Raw genomic sequence first — 20,945 nt, 5'->3', positions numbered from 1 at the left:
GAGGAGAAAGGATGGGGTTCCATTTAAATTTTGTTGTAAAGTTTAAAAATTTATCAACCAATAGAACAATATTTGATACAAGAGGATTTTTGAGAACCAAAAAATGGGTATGATTATTAAAGATCACGATCTCCATTCAGCAGGGGGGGGGGGGGAGGAAAGGACAGGGGAGCTCTTATCAGTTTTTTAGCATAAATCCAGAACATATCAAGCAAAAACAACAATATTTCATAACTTGAATTTGACGATTAATTTGAGACCCTCCTTTTTAGGGCGAAGCTTAAAGAAACAGATTAAAATTATCAGGTCTTTAACACAAATTTATAGATCAAGATTTAGAATAAAAGTTTAAATTATTTTTGTGTTGCAATTCGAAACTCCATGAATTATGTTATAATTTGAATTAAAATAAATTTAAAACAATAAAAATTTGAATAAATTCTGAAAATATCATTCGTTTTTGGAAGGTGTAGCAAAGCACACCGGGTCAGCTAGTTGAATATAAATTAGTGTTAAATTTTGTGAAACGCATATGTATTTTAATGGATTAAAAGTGAGAAAACAGTGATGAAACCTTCGAGAAAAAAAGGGAAAAATAGCTAACTATATCGAAATCTTTTGTCATCTTCTTACTTTTCCCTGATATACTTAGAAATTTTCGAACTAAGTATTATTTTTCACTTCAATGGCACATTTTGATACATATTTATTACAAATCAGATTCTTTAAACTGTACCTAAACAAAATTGTAACAAATATTATCTTTGAAATTATACAGAAATTCCTTCTTGTTTTCAAAATTAACAGTAGCATTTCTAACTAGCCTCAATTATATTATTTATTCTTGCCCATCAGTAAAAAATAACATTGTTCACAATCTCAAACAAAAATTGTCAAAAAGATGAATAAAATAAGTTTATAACAAAATCTTTGATGTTCCAATAATAATTTTACTATTTTGAAAATAATATTTTATAGAAGACAAATTTCAATAAATGTCGAAGCAACCTTTTCAGTCAATAAAAACCGTTTCATTTTGTGGAATCAAACATAAAAAAATAAGTTGACTTCTAACTAAGAAAAAAATTGTCCATTTGTCTCATCAACGAAGAAATTCTTCTCAATACGTAAGATGTGAGATTTTGAATACTTAGCTTAGGGGCAACTTTCCGCCACTTGATTAGCTCGCTCACAATTGCTGACCGCCGGTCGGATTGCCCGTCGTCGACGCTCCTAGCTTATGACCGTGGCCTGTCTTGTAAATCCTTCCACACACATCGGTTGCTCCATTTCAGTCCCATTATCGGCATAATAACGATGAAAAGCACTTTATTTCTATCAGATTTTGTATCTTATCAAATTCACTGAAGGAAATTTGGACCTCAGTTTTCTCGGCATAAACCTTCATGCACTTATATCTCCTTGGTTTGTTTCAACAAGTTGGATCTTTGTCTATCCCTTGTTTTGTATAAGACAACACCCCAGTTCTATGGAAATGACTACATGCCACGAAAACAAAAATGATATGAACTTCCTAATGCAGATTGTACCTAAGATATGAGTTTTTTGCGATTTCGTGGCCCGAAATGATTGACATAAGTTCGAAGTCAGTTGGAAATGCTTCCCCTCTCTTCCGTAGCATGTCCCGAAAAGCAACAAAAAGTAGCTACCCAAAAACTTTCAGGTCAGTTTGAACGTTCGATGTTTTTTCAATCTAACGCAACTGATTAACACAATTAGTTCAAAAGCATTCGAAAGGAAGCGCTTTTTTCTAAAAAAAAAATACGTTTCGTATACTTAGGGTAGTCAAGTTCACGTCCATTACAGACCGCCATAACATCGAACATGATCAAAGTCCGTATCGAAGATGCACATTGCACATCAGAATGTTCAACGTCACTGTTAATTCCCCAAGAAGGTTACATTCACTTCACTGGTTGATTCAATACCTAGTGCTTGGAGCTGAACCACAAATTTTGCCGTTACAACAAACACAGGATCAGAATTTATGAATTAAGAACAAACCTCCACCGCCTAAGGGTAAGACGACCAACGAAGAGAGGCCGGCCTAGTCAACCCCGAGTTCCAATCCAACAGTTCCGAGATGCTTTGAGTATTCATTAACGCGCTTCGTTAAAAAAAACAATAATCTTATCAAGGTGCTGCTGGCTTTGATTTGAAAACTACCAACGCGGCGGTGCACAGTCTAAGATTAGGGTTAGTACACTTTTAGCTTTGGACCCGAGTTGTCGTTCTGTTACGGGTGTCCTTTCGCTTTTTTTGTTTTTTGTTGTTTGTTGCTATGTAGAATAAGTCCTATCTGATAAAATCCCTCGAGTTTATCTGTTATTTTGTTTCAATATCTGAAGTACCTAAACGACATGGAAGTTAACATAACGAACCCCGATGGATTCCTCCAGCGGAAGTGGGATGCCTTCCTGGATGTGATGGGTAAGTTCGTTAGTCTCTGTTGGTTAGTCTAAAAAGTCTACTCACATTTTAGTATTTAGTAGACTCCCGTCTGTTGATCGCTTGCTTAACATTAATTGGTCATAGCCGCTATTGCCTATTGCATGAGCATTAGCATATTTTTGATTCTGTTATACCTACTAATGTCGGACCGAACCATCACCATGATCAACATCGCGTTTATTAACAACATCAGCATCGCGCCGCGATTGTATGCAACAAAAACACTAACCACAACAACAACAACGACAGATCACACACAAAAAGCTCATTAGGGGAGCTAGGGAGGGATCTCTGCCGGTTGATCATTCACCCGAACAACTTAAAGGTGAACTGGGGGTAGCGCAGTCATCTGTTTGGTGAAGGTCGAAAAAAAAAAATTTGGAAGGCGACTGTTGAAGGTTGCCAGTAGATAAACTATTAACCATTTTTGTAAGTATAGGTACATTTTGAAGAAATAAAAATCTTATAAATAGATTTAAACAGTTTGTAAAAGGCTCCCTACAAAATCAACTTGAATATCACATAATAGAATGAGTCGATTTGGGGTCATTTTTGAATTTCTCTAACCCTGGGGTCTAAAAAGCTTTGTTTTGGTTCAAAACTCTTCCATGATTTTTTGCACTATTTTTAAGAGACGTTTACATGAGTAAATTTGAAAATTAAATATTTTTTATTTAAAAATCAACACAATTTTTGTTTCTTCTGTGGAATCGAGCCTGCTAATAGGAAATTTTTCGCTGAACAACTTTGTCCAAGACCGTAATTTCGTATCTTTTTATCCAAAAAAGTTATCAGCTGTTTAACAGGGGTATGTCTTTTGGAATTGATAGACAATAACTCAATTGACACCACTGCTGGGTACCTAGCGAGGTGTTGTATGAGTTATTGGCAATCCACTCAGCTTGCAATAGTATCTTCATATTAACCTCAGATGCATTCCTTCTGAAATATTTATTACTAGCTCACTCGGTGTGCTTTGCTACACCTTCCAAAACTAATTATATTTTAGAATTTTATTTGTGTGTGTCAAATTTGGTTCCATTTGTTCGATATGTTCTGATGTAATGCAAAAAAAAAATAATCAGAACTCCCCCTATCTTATCCCTCCAAGGAGGTAGGGGTCTCAAATGTCAATAGAATCATTTTCAATTCTCAAATACTCTCCCTTGTAAATTTTGGGTCCATTTACTTGAAATATCATGCTATCAATATTCCAAAAAATCGAAAAACCGGGTTATTTTGTATCAAAATTAAAAAAAAAACTAAAATAAACATAATGATAAAATTCTAATATCCCACAAACTGTTTTTTCGCTTATTGAACTGATTTTTTTTAATTTGTTGATCGAATTTTTAACAAAATACATAAATCTTTATTTGTCTCCTTTCGAGTTTGTCAGTAAAATCTAAGGCGGGAGAGGGCGGGGAGTTGCTCGAAACAATAGAAGAATTTGATATTTATCTCCCCAGTGGAATGAAAGAGGGGTCTCAACCCGTGTACAAATTAAGCCAACTAGCATTACGAAGTTTTAAGATGGATTTATTATGGCATTTTTTGTGCAGCTCGTTTTATGACGGTTCAATTATGGTCATGCAAAATGCTTATATTCTTGAATCGACCATATGTATTCAGATAATTTTGAAAACGCTAATAAAGCGTTTATTAAACATACTGTTTTAGTTGTTTTGAAAGCTTTATGAATGCTCTGTTTAAACTATAATAAAACACAAAATTTGAAGTTTGTTCCAAGCTTCTTTTATAATGTTTTATAATAGCACTCAGTGCGTGTATTATACCGCCATAAGTCTTAGTGACAGTTCTCGATCAAGATGTCAAAACAGGACACGCTCAGGTTAGATAGCACATATCTATTTGAATTGGAATTCCCATTTTTTATACATTTTTGTTAGGTTATATGTGTTGGTTTTGAGTAAAAATAATAAAATATATAAAAATAAGTGGTATGAATATCTCTACAATATGAGTATTGAGTGAAAGAGCCAAAATAGTAGGTTTTTTTTTTGCTTGACATCATTAACCCTCATCCGCATTAGGGTGAAAGAAAGAAAAAAAAATCCGAAAAACATGCCTCACGAAAACTGCTGCAGTTCATATATTACACGTCCAAAAAAATATTTGCCTTATGCATATGAAAGCTGAAGTTAATGCCTACATCATGAAGACAAGAAATATTTTTTTTTAATTTTTTTTAATGAAATTGTCACAAAAAGTTAAAAAAAGTGGTCTAAAAAACCTACTTTTCATTCGATTGCTAGTAAATACTGTTTGAGCGATGGTAGAGTTTTAGAAAAAATATGACAACAAACTTTATTGAAATTCTAACATTTTGCTGTCTTTAGATTTTCGATGCAACAAAAATTGAAATTACTGGAATTTTTCAAAGTTGGCTACTTTGCGCGATTTTTTCACTAATTGAAATTTCATCTGTTTTTGTGGTCCTCCGTCAGGTTGCACCCGGATTTTCAGTGCTTTCTCGCCGTTTGAAGCAATCAAAACTATATCCATTGAAAAGGGAATTTAATCTACATTCTAGTGAGGTGCAACAAATCACGCTGTGAGATTTCACAAAAATATGAAAATTATAAACGTAAAATGATTCCTGAATTTCTAGAACTACAAGCAGCGCGTCCAGCAAAACGTGTTTGTTTGCTCTCCGAGTAGGTACGGTGGGTGGTGATTTGGTCAGAGAGCGAAGCCGACAGACGACGTGAGGCATGTTTTTTCGGATTTTTTTTCTTTCATGCTGAATAACGAGAAAACTTGTAACTTTAGCTGTATATGATGTTCTAAACATATTTTACTGACATTACAAGGTTTCTTTTGATGTAAGTTTTGTTTAAATCGGTTTAACACGCCAAAAGTTATAAAGATTTGTGCTTGTGGTGTCAAATTGACACTCCTAGTGCTGATTAGGGTAATGAAATCTAATGCGGATGAGGGTTAATCCAAGATGGGAGCTTCCGCATTTATTTTCAAAGCTGTAAATTACTGAAAATATCATGAAACCTTCATAATATGGTTATTAAGTGAAAGTGATAAACGAGTAGAAGTCAAATTTCGTTGTCAGTCACCATCTTAAATTCCAAGATGGCGGCAAACACTCAACTTGGAAATACTGTAAATGACTGAAAATCGTTTGAAACCCCAACAATGTTGATATTGGGTGAAAGGGCTAAATTAGAAGAAGTTGAATTTTATTATTTGACGCCATCTTGAAATTCAAGATGGCGGTTTTCGCTTAACTTTAAATGCTGTAAATGATAAAAAATCGCATTAAACTATCACTTATCTAGATCGGTTTATTCAAGCATTGGTGTTTTATATTGAATGAAATTTCTTTTCCAAATTAAAAAATTGTAAATTAGGAAAAAATCTTAATTTTTATCATTGATAATTTCTACCTTTTTTCAAATAAGAACATTATTTGAAGCACCGTTTAAAAAGAACAACATTGTATGTGGCGGCGGCGGCATGCTAGTTATGCTCCACTGGGTATTGGGTGAAAGGGCTGAACAAGAAGAACCCAGCCAACATGAAATCGTAAAAGAAATCATCACCGAACTCGTATATGGATTCAACTCAAATCGGAATCGTAAACGTGTACACTTAACATTCGAGCATATCGTATATTCGTCGTAAAAGATGCTTGGACCAAATGAAATACGACTTTATTTACGAAATGTTGGATGAAGTCGTATTTAGTTCGACCGATGTCAAATGAAATCTTATAACCATCACATAAGGTTTCTTAAGACGCATTTTATTCGTACATTAATTACTCTCGTATCGAAATCGTAAATGACTTCAAATAAATTCAGAAACAATACCACGTAAGCAGCGTCTTTCGTATCTTATGTACATTGTATAGAATGCCACATTAAAAGGCAAATTAACAAAGCCACAAGTGTAATTATAATCGTATAACCGGTCACTTTACCCACGGTATAAATTCATTTATTGATATCGAATCAGACTCGTATTACCGGACACATACTCCCACATCGTAAATCAAAACTTCATCGTATATTAAGCGGACATAAAATGGCACGAGTGTTCGAATTGATGCATTTTTATTATCGTGCCTGAAATTTATCCAGTGAATAGGAAAAATGTGTGAGTTGAAGCGACTAAAGTGGATATAGGATAAAATAAAAAAGGTAAATTTAAGTTAAGGGAAAATAAAGCTGAGCTTAATGACAATTTTATTTCTCAAACAGGTGCATTCAAAAAAAAAAAAAGACCATCTATCGAATGTCAAATTACTCCACATCGTAAAATAATACAGCAAACTTCCTATAGAGTGTGACTTAAGTTGTAAATCGATGTTCAAAACTCTGAACATCGTATAACATCGTAACACACCTCGCGTAAAGGGTGACTTAAAACGCTAATTTATCATCAAATTGCTTCAAGTCGTAAAAGGGTAAAATAGACATCGCATAAAATGTGGTTGGAACTGTCAATCATCTCATTATCGTAAATGTGTATGAATCGAATGGTATAATGTAACGCACAACATTCCACCAATGCGACATAACGTACCAAAGTAAATCAATCATCGTAACAACATCGTATATTGTATTGTCGAAGTCGTAAACTAGAAAATCATCAAATCATGTACGTATATCGCCTCCACTTTTGGTAGGTTTATGCTTTTTTCAAACATTATATACGATGATTATTACCAGCATAGATGTACGTATATCTTTTGATATACAAACCAAATTGTTGGCTGGGAAGTCATGTCCTTGAAAAAGCCTATCTAAACTGATGAAACGTCGGACATTTCAGAACCAAACTTGTTTGATAGATATTCACGACCAAAAATAAAAACAGCAGTTACAATTATATCTTACAATCACATACATACACTGCCGGCCAAAAGTTTGGAATCACCCGCTATAAAACATGCAAATTTTGATCGTTCATATCTCAGCCGTCTTAGGACATATTGCAAGTCTTCTGATCTCATTTGAAAGATAATGAGCAATAGCTATTTCGGAGGTATTTTTCCCAGAAATAATGTTTTAGTTTTGCACCTTAAACTTAACCTAAAGTTAGAACATTTTCAAAAAATCGCACTCAATATTCAAAGCCAATCATCTCGCAATAGGGTAAACAAAATTTCAAAATTTGAGTTGCGTTAGAATCCGTGTTCTATACTTCTCAAAACACAATCAAAAAATTTTGTGCAAAAATTTAAGAATGTACTTTTAATTAATGAAATAGACCCTTAAGTTATCGTCCAAAAGTTTGGGATCACCCCTCAGTATGGTGTATCGGCCAAAAGTTTGGGATCATTCTTTTAAAAACATGCAAATTTAACTCATTCATATCTTTCTCATCTAACATCGTATTGCAGATCTGAAGCGTGCATTTGAAAGCTTGGGAATTGTTATTTTTCATAAATTCATTCTAAAATTATATTATAAAGTGATAACCATAATAAATTTACCTGAAATTAATTGTTTTTTGAAAATTCACACTAATGATTCTTCATTTTTCATGGTTATGGATTTAAAATAAAATTTTTAATGAATTTATAAAAAAAAACAACAATTCCTAAGCTTTCAAATGCACCCTTGAGATCTGCAATACGATGTTAGATGAGAAAGATATGAATGAGATAAATTTGCATGTTTTTAAAAGAATGATCCCAAACTTTTGGCCGATACACCATACTGAGGGGTGATCCCAAACTTTTGGACGATAACTTAAGGGTCAATTTTATTAATTGAAAGTACATTCTTGAATTTTTGCACAAAATTTTTGGATTGTGTTTTGGTAAGTATAGAATACGGATTCTAGGGCAACTCAAATTTTGAAATTTTGTTCACCCTATCACGAGATGATTGGCTTTGAATATTGAGTGCAATTTTTTGAAAATGTTCTAACTTTAGGTTAAGTTTAAGGCGCAAAACTAAAACATTATTTCTGGGCAAAATACCTCCGAAATAGCTATTGCTCATTATCTTTCAAATGAGATCAGAAGATTTGCAATATATCCTAAGACGGCTGAGATATGAACGATCAAAATTTGCATGTTTTTTAGAGGGTGATCCCAAACTTTTGGCCGGCAGTGTATGCAGATCTTAATATGATTAAGATTTGCAGGAAGCAATGATGAGGTGATATATTACATTGGAAACAAACTATCTCCTTAGGGAACGTGGCATTTTTGTAAGAGAGATCTCTATTTTAAATTTGTTTTTAAAGGTTATTTCTGAAGTTTTTTCGATAAATCGTAATGCCCAAAAACCCCCTTATTTGAAGCTAGAAACATTCTTTAAACCACTTAAAAGCTAACTTCCTCCTTCGAGTCCACAAAAACAAAACTTTTGAATATTTGATCGCAAATCCTTAGCGATTCGACGGTTTATGTACAGAATGACTTGATATTCCCACATGAACCGCGACTCGACCACACAAACACTAGCACACGTTTTGCTTCACGAGAATAGGAAGAAAAAACTATCTGTCATTATCATCTGTTCGGCATTGGGACAGACAACCAAACAAACAAACGAACGAACATATAGACATTCGAAGCGCTTTTTACACCCAAACGATTGCTAGTTTGTTCGCCAGGCCAGGCCAGACAGCCACCATTAGGCACTGGTGGTGAGATTTTTGTGTTTTTCGGGTGAACTGATGAGGATGATGATAAACCGAGGAAGGATCTTTGCCTTGATAAAGTGCGAAGTTTAGGCCACACGATAGGGAGGAGCTCCCCGAATTAGCTCATGCATATCAATGAGTAAACTTTTTGATCTGCCCCGTTCTGGGGGGCTGTAAGTTTTCAAAAAGTCGTAGTATTGTTTAAATTTGAAAAGTTTAAATTTTACAGTCTTTCTAACCTGTATGTTTGTCATAGCGAAAGATCACCATCTTTAAAGTTAGTCACTTTAAAACTGTAGTCCAGTTAGATGGGCGCTGCTCCAAACTTCTGGTTTATCGCCATGGCTAAGCCGCAAGAAGTCTGCAGATGATGATCTTGACCTCTTTTTTCCACCTCGCGTAAGAGTCTCAGAAATTCCGGTTTGAAACATTTTTTTTCGCCTTCTTTTGGCTGGCATCTTACACACGTTGGAGCTCACGTTTCACTCTCGTTTACCAAGGAAAGGGTGTGTGTAGCATAAATTTTCGGAAATTTTTATGATAAACGAGAACTTCTGTCTGCTCCGATGCAGCGATATACAAATGTTAATGGATATAGTGTCCGATCGCTGTTGTTGTTGTTGTTGAAGCGCTTTTGTGATGCAGGGAGGGCGAGAAAAGGCGGAATGTCAAGGTATTATTCGATGGTTGAAAAATTGATTGGGTTCTATAAAAAATGTAAATCATTTGCTGTGCTAGGGTCGCTGGGCCCAGCCGCAAGCTAAACCGTATCAATAAAACTTATCAACCATTTAGATAAGATTTATTACGAGCCGTCGATATAGGTGCTTTTTTATCGTGGGGGTGCAGTGAAGCAAATATCAACACAACAAACTGGAATAGATTTGAAGCTGAAAATAAACCCAAATAAAACGCATTGATTAACCTTTCGTTTGAACTGACGTCGAAAAAACAAAAAACAAACTTTTTAAAATTGGACTACTATAAAAAATTTAAAATGGATTCTAAACAGTTAAAAGTGAAACCCACAATGTCAAGATAATGAGGATTAAATACAATATATTCATTATTTCGTTATTCTCAAAACTTTAAACAAGACTGTAAAATATAATTCTACATTTTTACAACGTATTTTTTACTCTCGAAATAAGCCGATTTGTGGAATTTAGCGCAGAAGCTGTCTAGCTCTAGCACTGCCAATTTTCGAGTTATCTGGATTGAACTTCTTTGCGGCTCTTAAAGTGTTAATTCAATCGAAATCTGAATCCTCAATTTCAATATGATCCTTCTGTCTGAATTTTTATTCTGGATTTCACATCATAATAAATTGTGTGAAAAAAAAGAATAATTTCACAATCATAACTCCAGAAGCTCCAATATGAAAAAAACTCAGCAGGTTTTATCAGGCTCACACGTAACCACACTTGATAAAGTATCTTCTATCATTCTGCAAGACTACTACAAAACGTTAATAAAACATTTCACCCCTATTCCTACAAGTGATTAAAAGGGTAGTTTTGAGATCATCAAGTTGTGCCAAACTAGCTGGATTCTTTCTCACCCTGAAAGCTGATGAACATAATATGGATAAATTTGACTGAGGCGGTGGATACGTACAAATTTGACGAGATCCATAGTACCATTTATAGCATTCTGTGTGAAACTATAAGAAATTAGCTTAAGGCCTAGCTTTGGAGATTTTTTTTTCATTTTTAAAACCTTTTTTTAAATTTTTATCACCTCTTAATCTTGGAAGGGCAATTGAGAAATAATATTTGGTTTGAGAAAGTCACTTTTGAAGAATAATCCATGCATGTATTTTAAGTTTGATCGAAGTACCTAAATATTGGAGTTCCGTTAGAACAAATGCCTTAAGCGACCCCATAGAGTTTAGCAAATGTGATGAAAATTCGTATAGGACGCGAAGAATAATAGAAAAGGAAATATTAGTTTTCTTCTTTCTTATTATAAAATTGTTATCTGATCTGAAGACTTATCATCTGTAATTTCACCAAATAAAAATAAGCATATCAAGCATTTCTCTTCCTTATGATAAAAAAAATAAAGGAATGTCATCCGGGAAAATGAACTTTTGATGGATCTTTCTTTGTGTTAGTGTGGTGGCACCTGTGCATCGATGAAATAGGAAACTAGAGCATTTCACTTTGTGTTGATTGATAAAATCATCTCTGAAAACCATTGAATATCGTCCAGACAATTAGAGAAGAGAAATCCATCTTTCTACAATCGATCAATGAAGGTGCCGGCCACGTTCTAGTTTCAAATTCAATCTGGCAACCTTGCATTCCGACATTTTCCAAAAAGTTTATTCTCATAGATTTAGAAACAGAGATTGACATTTTGATCTTTTTAAGGCCATTTAGGCCGGAACAAATGTCAAATTTTTCTTTTGTTTACCCCGCTCCGAATTTTCCGAAAATGTCAAAGGGGGCAATAAATAAGTTTGAAAGTATTTTGAAGGAAAATTTGATGAATTCTTCGAAAATTCAAACATTTGAAAGAGCGAAAGTCAAACTTTTAAAGATGATTTTAATGTTCGGAATTTTTCTACGATCTATAATAACTTAATTTTTCGATTTTATGGAATGTAGATTGTGTGCAACTTGGTTGCATGTAAGATTTTGTCCAATTTGTTATAATTTATTTAAAATTTGGATCTCTTGATGTTTCGACTCCAAGTGAGAAAAAAGGATTTCAAGTTTGTTCCGGCATAATTCGACAAAAAAAGTATAAGCCTGTCTCAGATTTTTTTTAACAGTGCGAGTTCTAGAATGTAAACTTGACACTCCTAAAAAACTTCTATTTTTTTCTATTTTTTATATCGATCTATACAAAACTAATAGTATTGAACCACGTTACGTACCGTAAACGAGGGTAACTATGAACACCGAGGTAGCTTTGATCAACATGAAATTTTTCCACATAATTATAAAGAACTTAGTCTAAAGTTCAATATCTGATAAGTCTATCATGTGTTGTGAGCCTACTTGGTTGAATAATTCTACCGAATCAAAGCAATCGAAAGATTCCCTTTAATTCAACCACGGTGTAAGAAAAGTTCAGATACCGGAGAGGACGAGATCATATTTTCTTTTGATGTTTCAGTTTTGTTTCCAAGTGTTCCCGTTAAAGAAGCTAATAATCTGTGAGAAGATTGATTGCTTCAGCAACACAATGTGAACACCTGGAAACTCAAAATTAGAAATTACAAAAAATGGTGCACTTGTGTATGGGACAAACTTTCTTCAAATTTGGAGATTTGTTCTATAGACAAAAAAATGGAGTACCAATGGGAAATCCTCTGTCTCCATTCTTGTATAAACTGTTTATGGCTCATTTGGAAGAGACTGTTGAAAATCAAGATTTATTACCCGCAAAATTGTGGAGATACGTCGATGACTTTTTTTGTGTATCTGAAAACTGCTTTTAAAATTCTTTTGAGTGAGTTTCAAATAACAAAAAATGGTTTGTTTTTATTTTTTGGAAATTTTTGGTGTTAGTAAAAATGTTATTTCAAAATCTTAAAATATTTTAAAAAAAATAGGGATATCTTCCAAGAATAAGCCTGTTAAAGATTAATGGCTAGAAACCCTATCAAATAGTAAAGTTTTATGAAAAAAAATAAGAATAATTGGACGACCTATGGAATTATATGAAGGTAAAATTTCATCAGTCTTTTAAGCTTAAAAATGGCAAGCAATGTTTATAATTTATGCTCCTAAATGTATTATCATTGCCGCTATATGTTGCACATTGGGTATTTTTTTAGTCTTTTTAGGTTTATTAAAAAGATTGCATGTACAATTCGGTTGAAAAACATGAGATTTTCAGCGTAGAGTGTCAAACAGACATTGTAGAATAGACTGAGCCGATTTGGGATCATTTTTGAAACTCTCAAACCCCGGGGTCTTAAAAGCTTCGTATTGGTTCAAAACTCATCCATGATTTTTTGCAGAATTTTCAAGTAACGTTCACATGAGTGAATTTTAACTTTAAGGTTTGTGTGGGAAAATGAAATATTTTGTACTAAAAAATCAACATCGTTTTGGTTTCTTCTGTGGAACCAAGCCTGATAATGGTTTTTGTGCCAATTGTCAAATTCTCTAATGGAAATTTTCCGTTGAACAGCTTTGTCGAGACCGTAGCTTCGTATCTTATTAGACAAAAAAGTTATTTGATGATTAATGGGGGCATGTCTATTAGCATTGATAAACAATAAATACATTTGACATCACTGCTGGATGCCTAGCGGGGTATTGCATGACTACTTTTCATGAATTACCTCGCGAGGCACCAACAGTGATGTCAATTGAATTTGTTGTTTTTCAATTCCAAATGACAAGCCCCAAAAAGATCAAATTGAAAATTCTGCAAAAAATCATGGATGAGTTTTGAACCAAATCGAAGATTTTTAAGCCCCACGGTTTGAGGAATTCCAAAATGACCTGAAGTCGACTCAGTCAAATGTACTATGCCATAAGTGTACGTACTTCTACAAATAGCATTTTTGATTGGTATGACCACTACACTCAAACATACTAGGAGAACGAAAATCGTATCCATCTTTCAGGAATTCAAACTATTCGCACCAAATCCAATTTTGCCATTCCTTTTAATTCCATTTGCAAGCATCTCTTTATGCCAATTATTTTGACACATAAAAAAAGCCATTTCTGACGTTAGATTCGATCTGTAGGTTTAGTATTCTGAAAGAAGATTGAAATTATAACTAAAATTAATTAACTTTATTTGACAAATCGGTTCTGAGTAAATTATTGGCTTTAATTTTCCTAATCTCTAATTATGGTGCTGGTTATCCTAACTTACATCTAAAACCAAAAAAAAACCTTAAAATATTTGTTCAACCCACTTAACGAGGTTCAATCGCTATCGCCACTAGGTGATGATCCCGATTTTTGGCATACGTGGGGTTTGACGATATATCTCTACTCGCACTACTGGCTGATGGGGGCCGTATTTGTGCTGATCAATCTCACCGGCCGGCCCAAATTTCTGCGGAAGTTTAAAGTTCAACCCGGTGTAAACGATCCAATATCGGTGGCTGATCTAAAGAAGGTAAGAACCTTGTTTGTTCAAGTTTTATTACTAAGTTTGTATGTTTTTTTATTCCTTAGATTGTGAAGAAAATCCTGTTCAACCAGATTGTGATCGGCCTGCCGCTGACCTATTTCGGTTATCACTTTTCGATGAAAGGTCAGCTGCCTAACGTCCGTGAACTTCCGTCGCTTTTCACCGTTGTACGGGATCTTATCGTTTGTATTTTCGTTTGGGAAATTGGCTTTTACTACAGCCATCGATTGTTGCACCACAAATATTTGTACAAATATATCCACAAAACGCATCACGAATATACGGCGCCCGTTTCATGGGCTGCCATCTACGCGCATCCGATCGAGCATATCATGAGCAACATGATCCCTCCACTGTTGGGTCCTTCGCTGCTCAAGAGCCATCTGGTAGTTTGGGCTCTCTGGTTCAATTACGTCATTCAGGACACCCTGACGGCGCATTCCGGGTACCATTTTCCGGTGCTGATGAGCTCGGAAATGCACGATTTCCACCACTTGAAGTATCAGGTATCAGAATGGGGGTAGGCTTAATAGCGGCACGTTATCCAAACAAACGGGAAAATTGTGCCTAGCCTTTTTTTTCCAAGATTTCATCATTTACCTGAGAAACCTTAAAAACCTATAAAAGGAAGAAATAAATTCAATCTATTTAAGATGGCATGAAGCCTTTCCACTAGGGATTATTAGCATTAAAGCTCTTTTCTACATTCGGTAAGGAATGATAGAATGTTTTTTAAGTTTAATTTCTTAAACTCAGATTCGCTTAAAGCGTAAGATCCCAGAGTACGAAAACGTAGTCTGGCAAATGAGGGACAGTTACATATAAGATGGAAGGGATCTTCCACGTTTGCTTCACAACTACCACATACTGGAGATTCAGCACGCTGAATGTTGTGCATGTGATAGTTGAGTTTACAATGACCGGAGAGTGCTCTGATCAAGATGCTGCAATGAGATTTATTTAAAGTTAATAAGTAACTTGATATGATTGGAGATGGTTTTTCTAAAAATAATTTAGTTTGACGACAAGTGTCCAACTCTTCCCAGTATCGTTCATGCTGGTTAGAGGACCAAGTTTGAATTTGGTTTCTGAACCAACATGGTGATATTGGGACAGCCGGCTCTGGTCCGTAAAATTCCTTTTCCGACCCAGCTCTAGCGAGTTCGTCGGCGCATTCGTTTCCAAAAATTCCCTTATGTCCGGGTACCCATAGAAGGTTTAATCCATTGCCTTCAGCAAGTTCTTCGATTGCTTTCCGGCATGCGATAACCAGTTTTGATCTAGAACTGGAAGCACAGAGTGATTTGATAGCTGCTTGGCTATCTGAACAGAAATAAATTGTTCTGAACATAATTTTCTTTTGAAGAGCAATTTGCACTCCATACATAATAGCATATAGCTCAGCCTGAAAGACTGTACAATATTTTCCTAGAGGTTGAGCATATTCTATGTTCAACTCGTGACAGTAAATTCCTGCACCTGCACGGCCGTTTGATAATGAACCGTCAGTATAGAATACAATATGAGAGGACATTTGGTCCTCTACGAAACCTGATAACCATTCTTGAGGAGAAGGAAATTTGACTTTAAACCCCATGTAGGGAAAACTACTCGAGAGTGTTAAATCGTTTGGCGCTAGATTGAACTTGTTTAATCTAACTAATTCAGGCCACACATTTGTATGACTCGATGATCTTTCGATATTTCCTGACAGCCAGAGACCAACTGCCTGTAGACGAAAAGCACATGAGAAGGCTTCCTGTTTTAGGAACAAGTGTAGAGGTTTGATAGAAAACAGAGCTTCTAGTGCTGCAGTAGGAGTTGTTGTGAACGATCCGGACATCCCTAAGAGACACATTCTTTGAAGGTGATTTAGTTTAGTCCGAACTGTTGCAACTTCTCCTTTCTGCCACCACACTAGACACCCATAGGCCAGAATTGGTCTTACTATTGTGGAGTAAATCCAGTGAATATGTTTGGGTTTGAGTCCCCAGTTTTTCCCGATTGCACGTCGGCATTGTCCGAAGGCCATGCATGCTTTTTTGATTCTGAATTCGATGTGATCTGACCAGTTTAATTTGGAGTCAAGAATGACACCCAAATATTTAACTTGATCAGACACGGTGATTTCGGAACCATAGAACAGCAGAGGGCGCACCCCGCGGGTGATACGTTTTTTAGTAAATAATACAATATTAGTTTTTAGAGGATTAACTGACAGTTCTACATGAGAACACCATCGTTCAACAGAGCGCAGAGCTTGTTGCATTATATCAAATAATGTGCTTATGCACAAACCTCTTACCAGCAGAAGATAATCATCTGCGAATCCATAGGTTGGTATTCCACGGTCATTGAGTTTTCTCAACAAGCCGTCTGCAACTAGGTTCCACAAAAGGGGTGATAGTACACCTCCCTGTGGACAGCCACGTGTGCTAACTTTTGTTATTGCAGCCTGTCTTAAAGACGAATGAAGATTCCTGTTACTTAACATTGCGCTAATCCAGTTAGTTATTACACTAGGCACTCCATGAAGTAGTGCCGCATCCATTATTGATGTAAACGAGACATTATCAAATGCTCCTTCTATGTCTAGAAATGCTCCTAGACATGATTCTTTCTGTGAAAAACTATTTTCAATATTATGTACTACGTTGTGCAGAAGAGTTAATGTTGATTTTCCTGTTTGGTATGCATGTTGTGTCGCATTAAGCGGATGTTGGACAAGGTATTCTTGCCTGATATGATGATCAATTAAACGTTCAAGTGCTTTTAATAGAAATGAACTTAGACTAATAGGACGAAAGCTTTTGGCTTCGTCGTATGATGATCGTCCCCCTTTAGGGATGAATTTCACGGCTATCTGCCGCCAAAGTTTAGGAATATATCCATGAGCAAAACTGCTTATCATTATTTTTCTTAATATGTGTTTGAAATGATCGAAACCTTTTTGAAGCAAAACTGGAAATAAACCGTCACTTCCAGGAGATTTGTATTGAGCAAAACCATCGATTGCCCATTTGATCGATTCTGTAGTAACTATTTTTCGAGGAAAATGCAAGGAATCTAGACTTCCAGAAAAGAACTCAGGCTCTATCGATGAATCTTGATCAACACATCCTGGAAAGTGAGTATTGAATAGACAACTTAATGTTTCTTCGTCGTTTGATGTATAATCACCACTAGGGGTTTTAAGGTATGAAACCTGATAATCTTTTGATTTGGCTAAGACTTTATTTAACCTACTTGCTTCGTGCAAGCTTGAAATGTTTGTGCAGTAGCTCTGCCAACTTGAGCGTTCGGCAGCTCTTGTTGCTTTCCGGTAAGCTCTGCGAGCCAACTTGAAAGCATCAAAACCTTCCGTGCGCCTTCGGTTCCAAGAGCGTCTGCAGTTTTTTCGTAATTTACTGAGATTTGAGTTCCACCATGGTGTACTGTTTTTGTTGAATTTCAACGTTCGTAAGGGACACGCTTCTTCATAGGAATTCAAAATAATTTCGGTGGTTTTTGCAACCACTTCATCCAACTCAAGAGGAGTAGTAATTTCAGGTGTATATCCATGAAATTTAGTAGCAAGATGCTCCAAATATAGGTCCCAATTAGTTGTTCTTGGGTTTCTGAATGTAATTGTTTCTAAAAACTCACCTGAGTGTTCAAAATAGATAAACCTGTGGTCAGAAATCGATTCTTCGTTAGGCACATGCCAATTTGAAATTTCCTGAGAAATTGTTCTAGAACAAAGTGTGATGTCAATCACCTCTTCTCTGTCACACCTAACAAAAGTTGGTTTATTTCCTACATTTAGAATTTCTAAATCAGTGCTGCTTAAATATTCCATTAAATTTAAGCCTCTCAGATTGATATCTGAGCTACCCCATACAAAATGATGGGCATTGGCATCACAGCCAATTACAAGAGGTATATTTTGTGATTCACAGAATGAAATGACACTTTTTAAATCATCCGTAGGGGATGATTGTTCATATGGTGAGTATGCTGAACAGTAGACGTATTTTCTATCAGGCAGCGAAACCTGAACGACGCAAATGTCTCTTGTTGTTAGATTGGGTATAAGTGTTGCATTTAAAGAATTGTTTATCAATATACATGCACGAGGCATTATTCGGGCATTAGTCATTCCAATTACACTGAACACAGTAAAGTTTGGTTTGAGCAAATTCCCTAAGTAAAAAGTTCCATTTCGGAAATAGGGTTCTTGGACCAAGGCGATTGATGCAGTTCCATTAAGGATTAAACGACATAAGTTAAGTGTAGCGGTTCTTTTGTGCTGCAGATTTATCTGTGCAACCTTAATAGAAAGCATTTCTATCAAAGAATTCCACACATATTTCCATCACACACAAGAACCTCTGCACCTTCATATCGACGCATGAAGCGGGGTATCCCATACAGGATGAAAATTTTAAAATCGTGTGTATAATCTGAATCCCACGAGTTGCCAGGAATAATACGGCCCTTTGCACCAGTGCCTGGCTATAGTGCAGACCTTAACAACGTTCTGCTTAAGATAGGATTATTATACACCCTCCTACCCCCACTTTGGGGCCCGCAGGCACAGAACCACCTTGAAGCGGGTGTTTACAAAATTTAGGAGAATACAACTCGTGCATGCGCAATAATAGCAATAAGCACAATTGGTGAATCCTCCCTGAAGAAACTTGGCTTGGAACCAAGCCAAGGTTCCCCCCTCCCAATGTGATAGTCGCATTTGAAGAATGACTAACGCATATGGGAAGTACTGGATAAGTCGCCTTTTACGACGTGGACCAGTATCCCAGTGGTAGTATTCTATAAGCCGCCACCACACGGCCGGGTACCATTTTCCGGTGCTGATGAGCTCGGAAATGCACGATTTCCACCACTTGAAGTAAGTAGAGGAAAAAAACTAAACCCCCTAAACAAACGCCCTATTGAAGTTTGACTCACTGTTTACTTTCTCTGACACTATATTTGACATAACATAGCGAATGAAGTCACATGTCAGACCGATATAAATCAGGCTTACATAAAAACCACAACTTATTTAAATACCAAGCAAATAAGGACCTAACCCAAGCTCTGCAATAGGTCAACACACCTTTGATATGACCCTCCGGCAAATCAAATGTGGAGTTGAGGGAAGATAAGATAAATGTGCAAAGCGTGAGAGCATCGACATGAAGTTTATCGATAGTCGTTTTAACGATATTTATTATTCGATTTGATCAATGATAAGCAGAAATGAGAGCATCAGCTTCAAAACAAAGCTGTTAGCCATACTTCAAATCGATCGTAACAGAAACATCAAACTAACATTTATGAATGTCTGTCAGTGAAATGAAGGCACAACGTAAACCCAGTTTTTTTTATTTTCTTCATCTCTCCAAATCGCAGATTCAACCAATGTTACGGAACGATGGGTCTGCTGGATTGGCTCCACGGTACCGATGTGCAGTTCCGAAAAACCAAGCAGCACCAACGGGATCGACGGCTCTGGGGCCTGAAGTCGGCACGGGAAATAATTCCGGACAAATAAATAATTAACTGTTGTTGGTTGCTGTACCGACTGACTATTTAAGTACTGCGCGCTGTAAAGGGTGTGGGTTAGTGGAACAATTATCGCCTTAGCCCGGGCCCTTCTCTGCTGTGAGTGAATTGGTGCTGATGAATGGTAGTTTATCTTTTTCTGAATAAAATTTCAATTAAACACAACTGTGAATGTTTTGAATGCACTACGCACACAATGAAAGAAATTTCTTACGCAAGTAACGATATAGATTAAGTGATCTCAGATCTTTTAGACATTTTCTATTTAAGAATTCAAAAAGTAGGAAAGGTTTCGTAAAAAAACACGACCGCAAAGTTAACGTTGAATAATGATTTTCAGTATTCCGTTCCTGATCCTGATGCTCAAGATGCCGATTCAGAGCCTAACTCTCTTATATTGATCTCAATGCTTATCACGATCCTGGTCCTGATCCTGAATCTCATCGTAATCCTGACGCTGAACCTATCTATCTTGATCTTGAATCGTATCCAAATTCAGATATTGATATTGACTCTGATTCTTATCCTGGTCCTGATTCTGTTGTCGATGTTTATCATGATTGTGATCCAGACTCTATTGCACCATGGTCCTTGAACAGTAGGGTGGCAATGGATGTATGGGAAAAAATTCTTGGTCGAATTTCGCAAACCGACCATATACATTATGTGGATTGGCCGAAAAAACAGATCTGTGCAGCTCAATCGGACTTGGTTTAGGGGTTTTACCCTCATAAATCACCAAAGGGGTTACGCAATGGAAATCGAAAAAATCGAAATTATAATTTTGATGGCAATTGACTTAAAAATCCATAAAACGTCGAAATCTGGTGTTATCTAAAAAAAAATTGTGTCAAAAATATTGAAAAACTTTGGTGAGGGGGGACACCAAAGGAAATCGGAAAAATAGAAATTTGAATTTTGATGCCAAATGACATTAAAATGCATAAAACGTTGAGATCTGGTGTTATGTCGAATTTTTTTTCCGAAAATCGTTGGGAGTCGGTTATCAGAAAAATTGCTGGTTTAAAAAAAACGGCTTGTCCAAAAAGTCGATTTTTGACCCAAACGTTTTTCGGGGTTGCTAGCGATTTTTCGTTTTGAATTTCCAAAGTTTTTCCCGGTTTCACCCCGGGTTTTTCTCGGTTCAAAATGATGATTTTCCCAGTATTTATTAC

The 20,945-nt window shown here is 35.9% G+C and overlaps 2 protein-coding genes across 8 annotated transcripts in view; one reads left to right on the top strand and one right to left on the bottom strand.

The window, feature by feature from the left end:
• LOC129757466 (signal peptide peptidase-like 3) overlaps window positions 1-20,945 on the bottom strand; it is a 106,816-nt gene that overhangs the window by 37,039 nt on the left and 48,832 nt on the right. The window lies entirely within an intron of this gene.
• LOC129757468 (fatty acid hydroxylase domain-containing protein 2-like) overlaps window positions 2,234-20,945 on the top strand; it is a 31,479-nt gene continuing 12,767 nt past the window's right edge. The window contains exon 1 of the mRNA XM_055754700.1: window positions 2,234-2,451. Within this exon, the coding sequence (XP_055610675.1) occupies window positions 2,382-2,451 (70 nt within the window). The 5' untranslated portion in view covers window positions 2,234-2,381. The remainder of the gene's footprint in view (window positions 2,452-20,945) is intronic.

This window comes from Uranotaenia lowii, chromosome 3 (assembly GCF_029784155.1).
Source record: "Uranotaenia lowii strain MFRU-FL chromosome 3, ASM2978415v1, whole genome shotgun sequence".
Lineage (NCBI taxonomy): Eukaryota > Metazoa > Arthropoda > Insecta > Diptera > Culicidae > Uranotaenia > Uranotaenia lowii.
The sequence above is the reverse complement of the archived record's forward strand: the minus strand, read 5'-3'. Positions and strand labels throughout refer to the sequence as shown.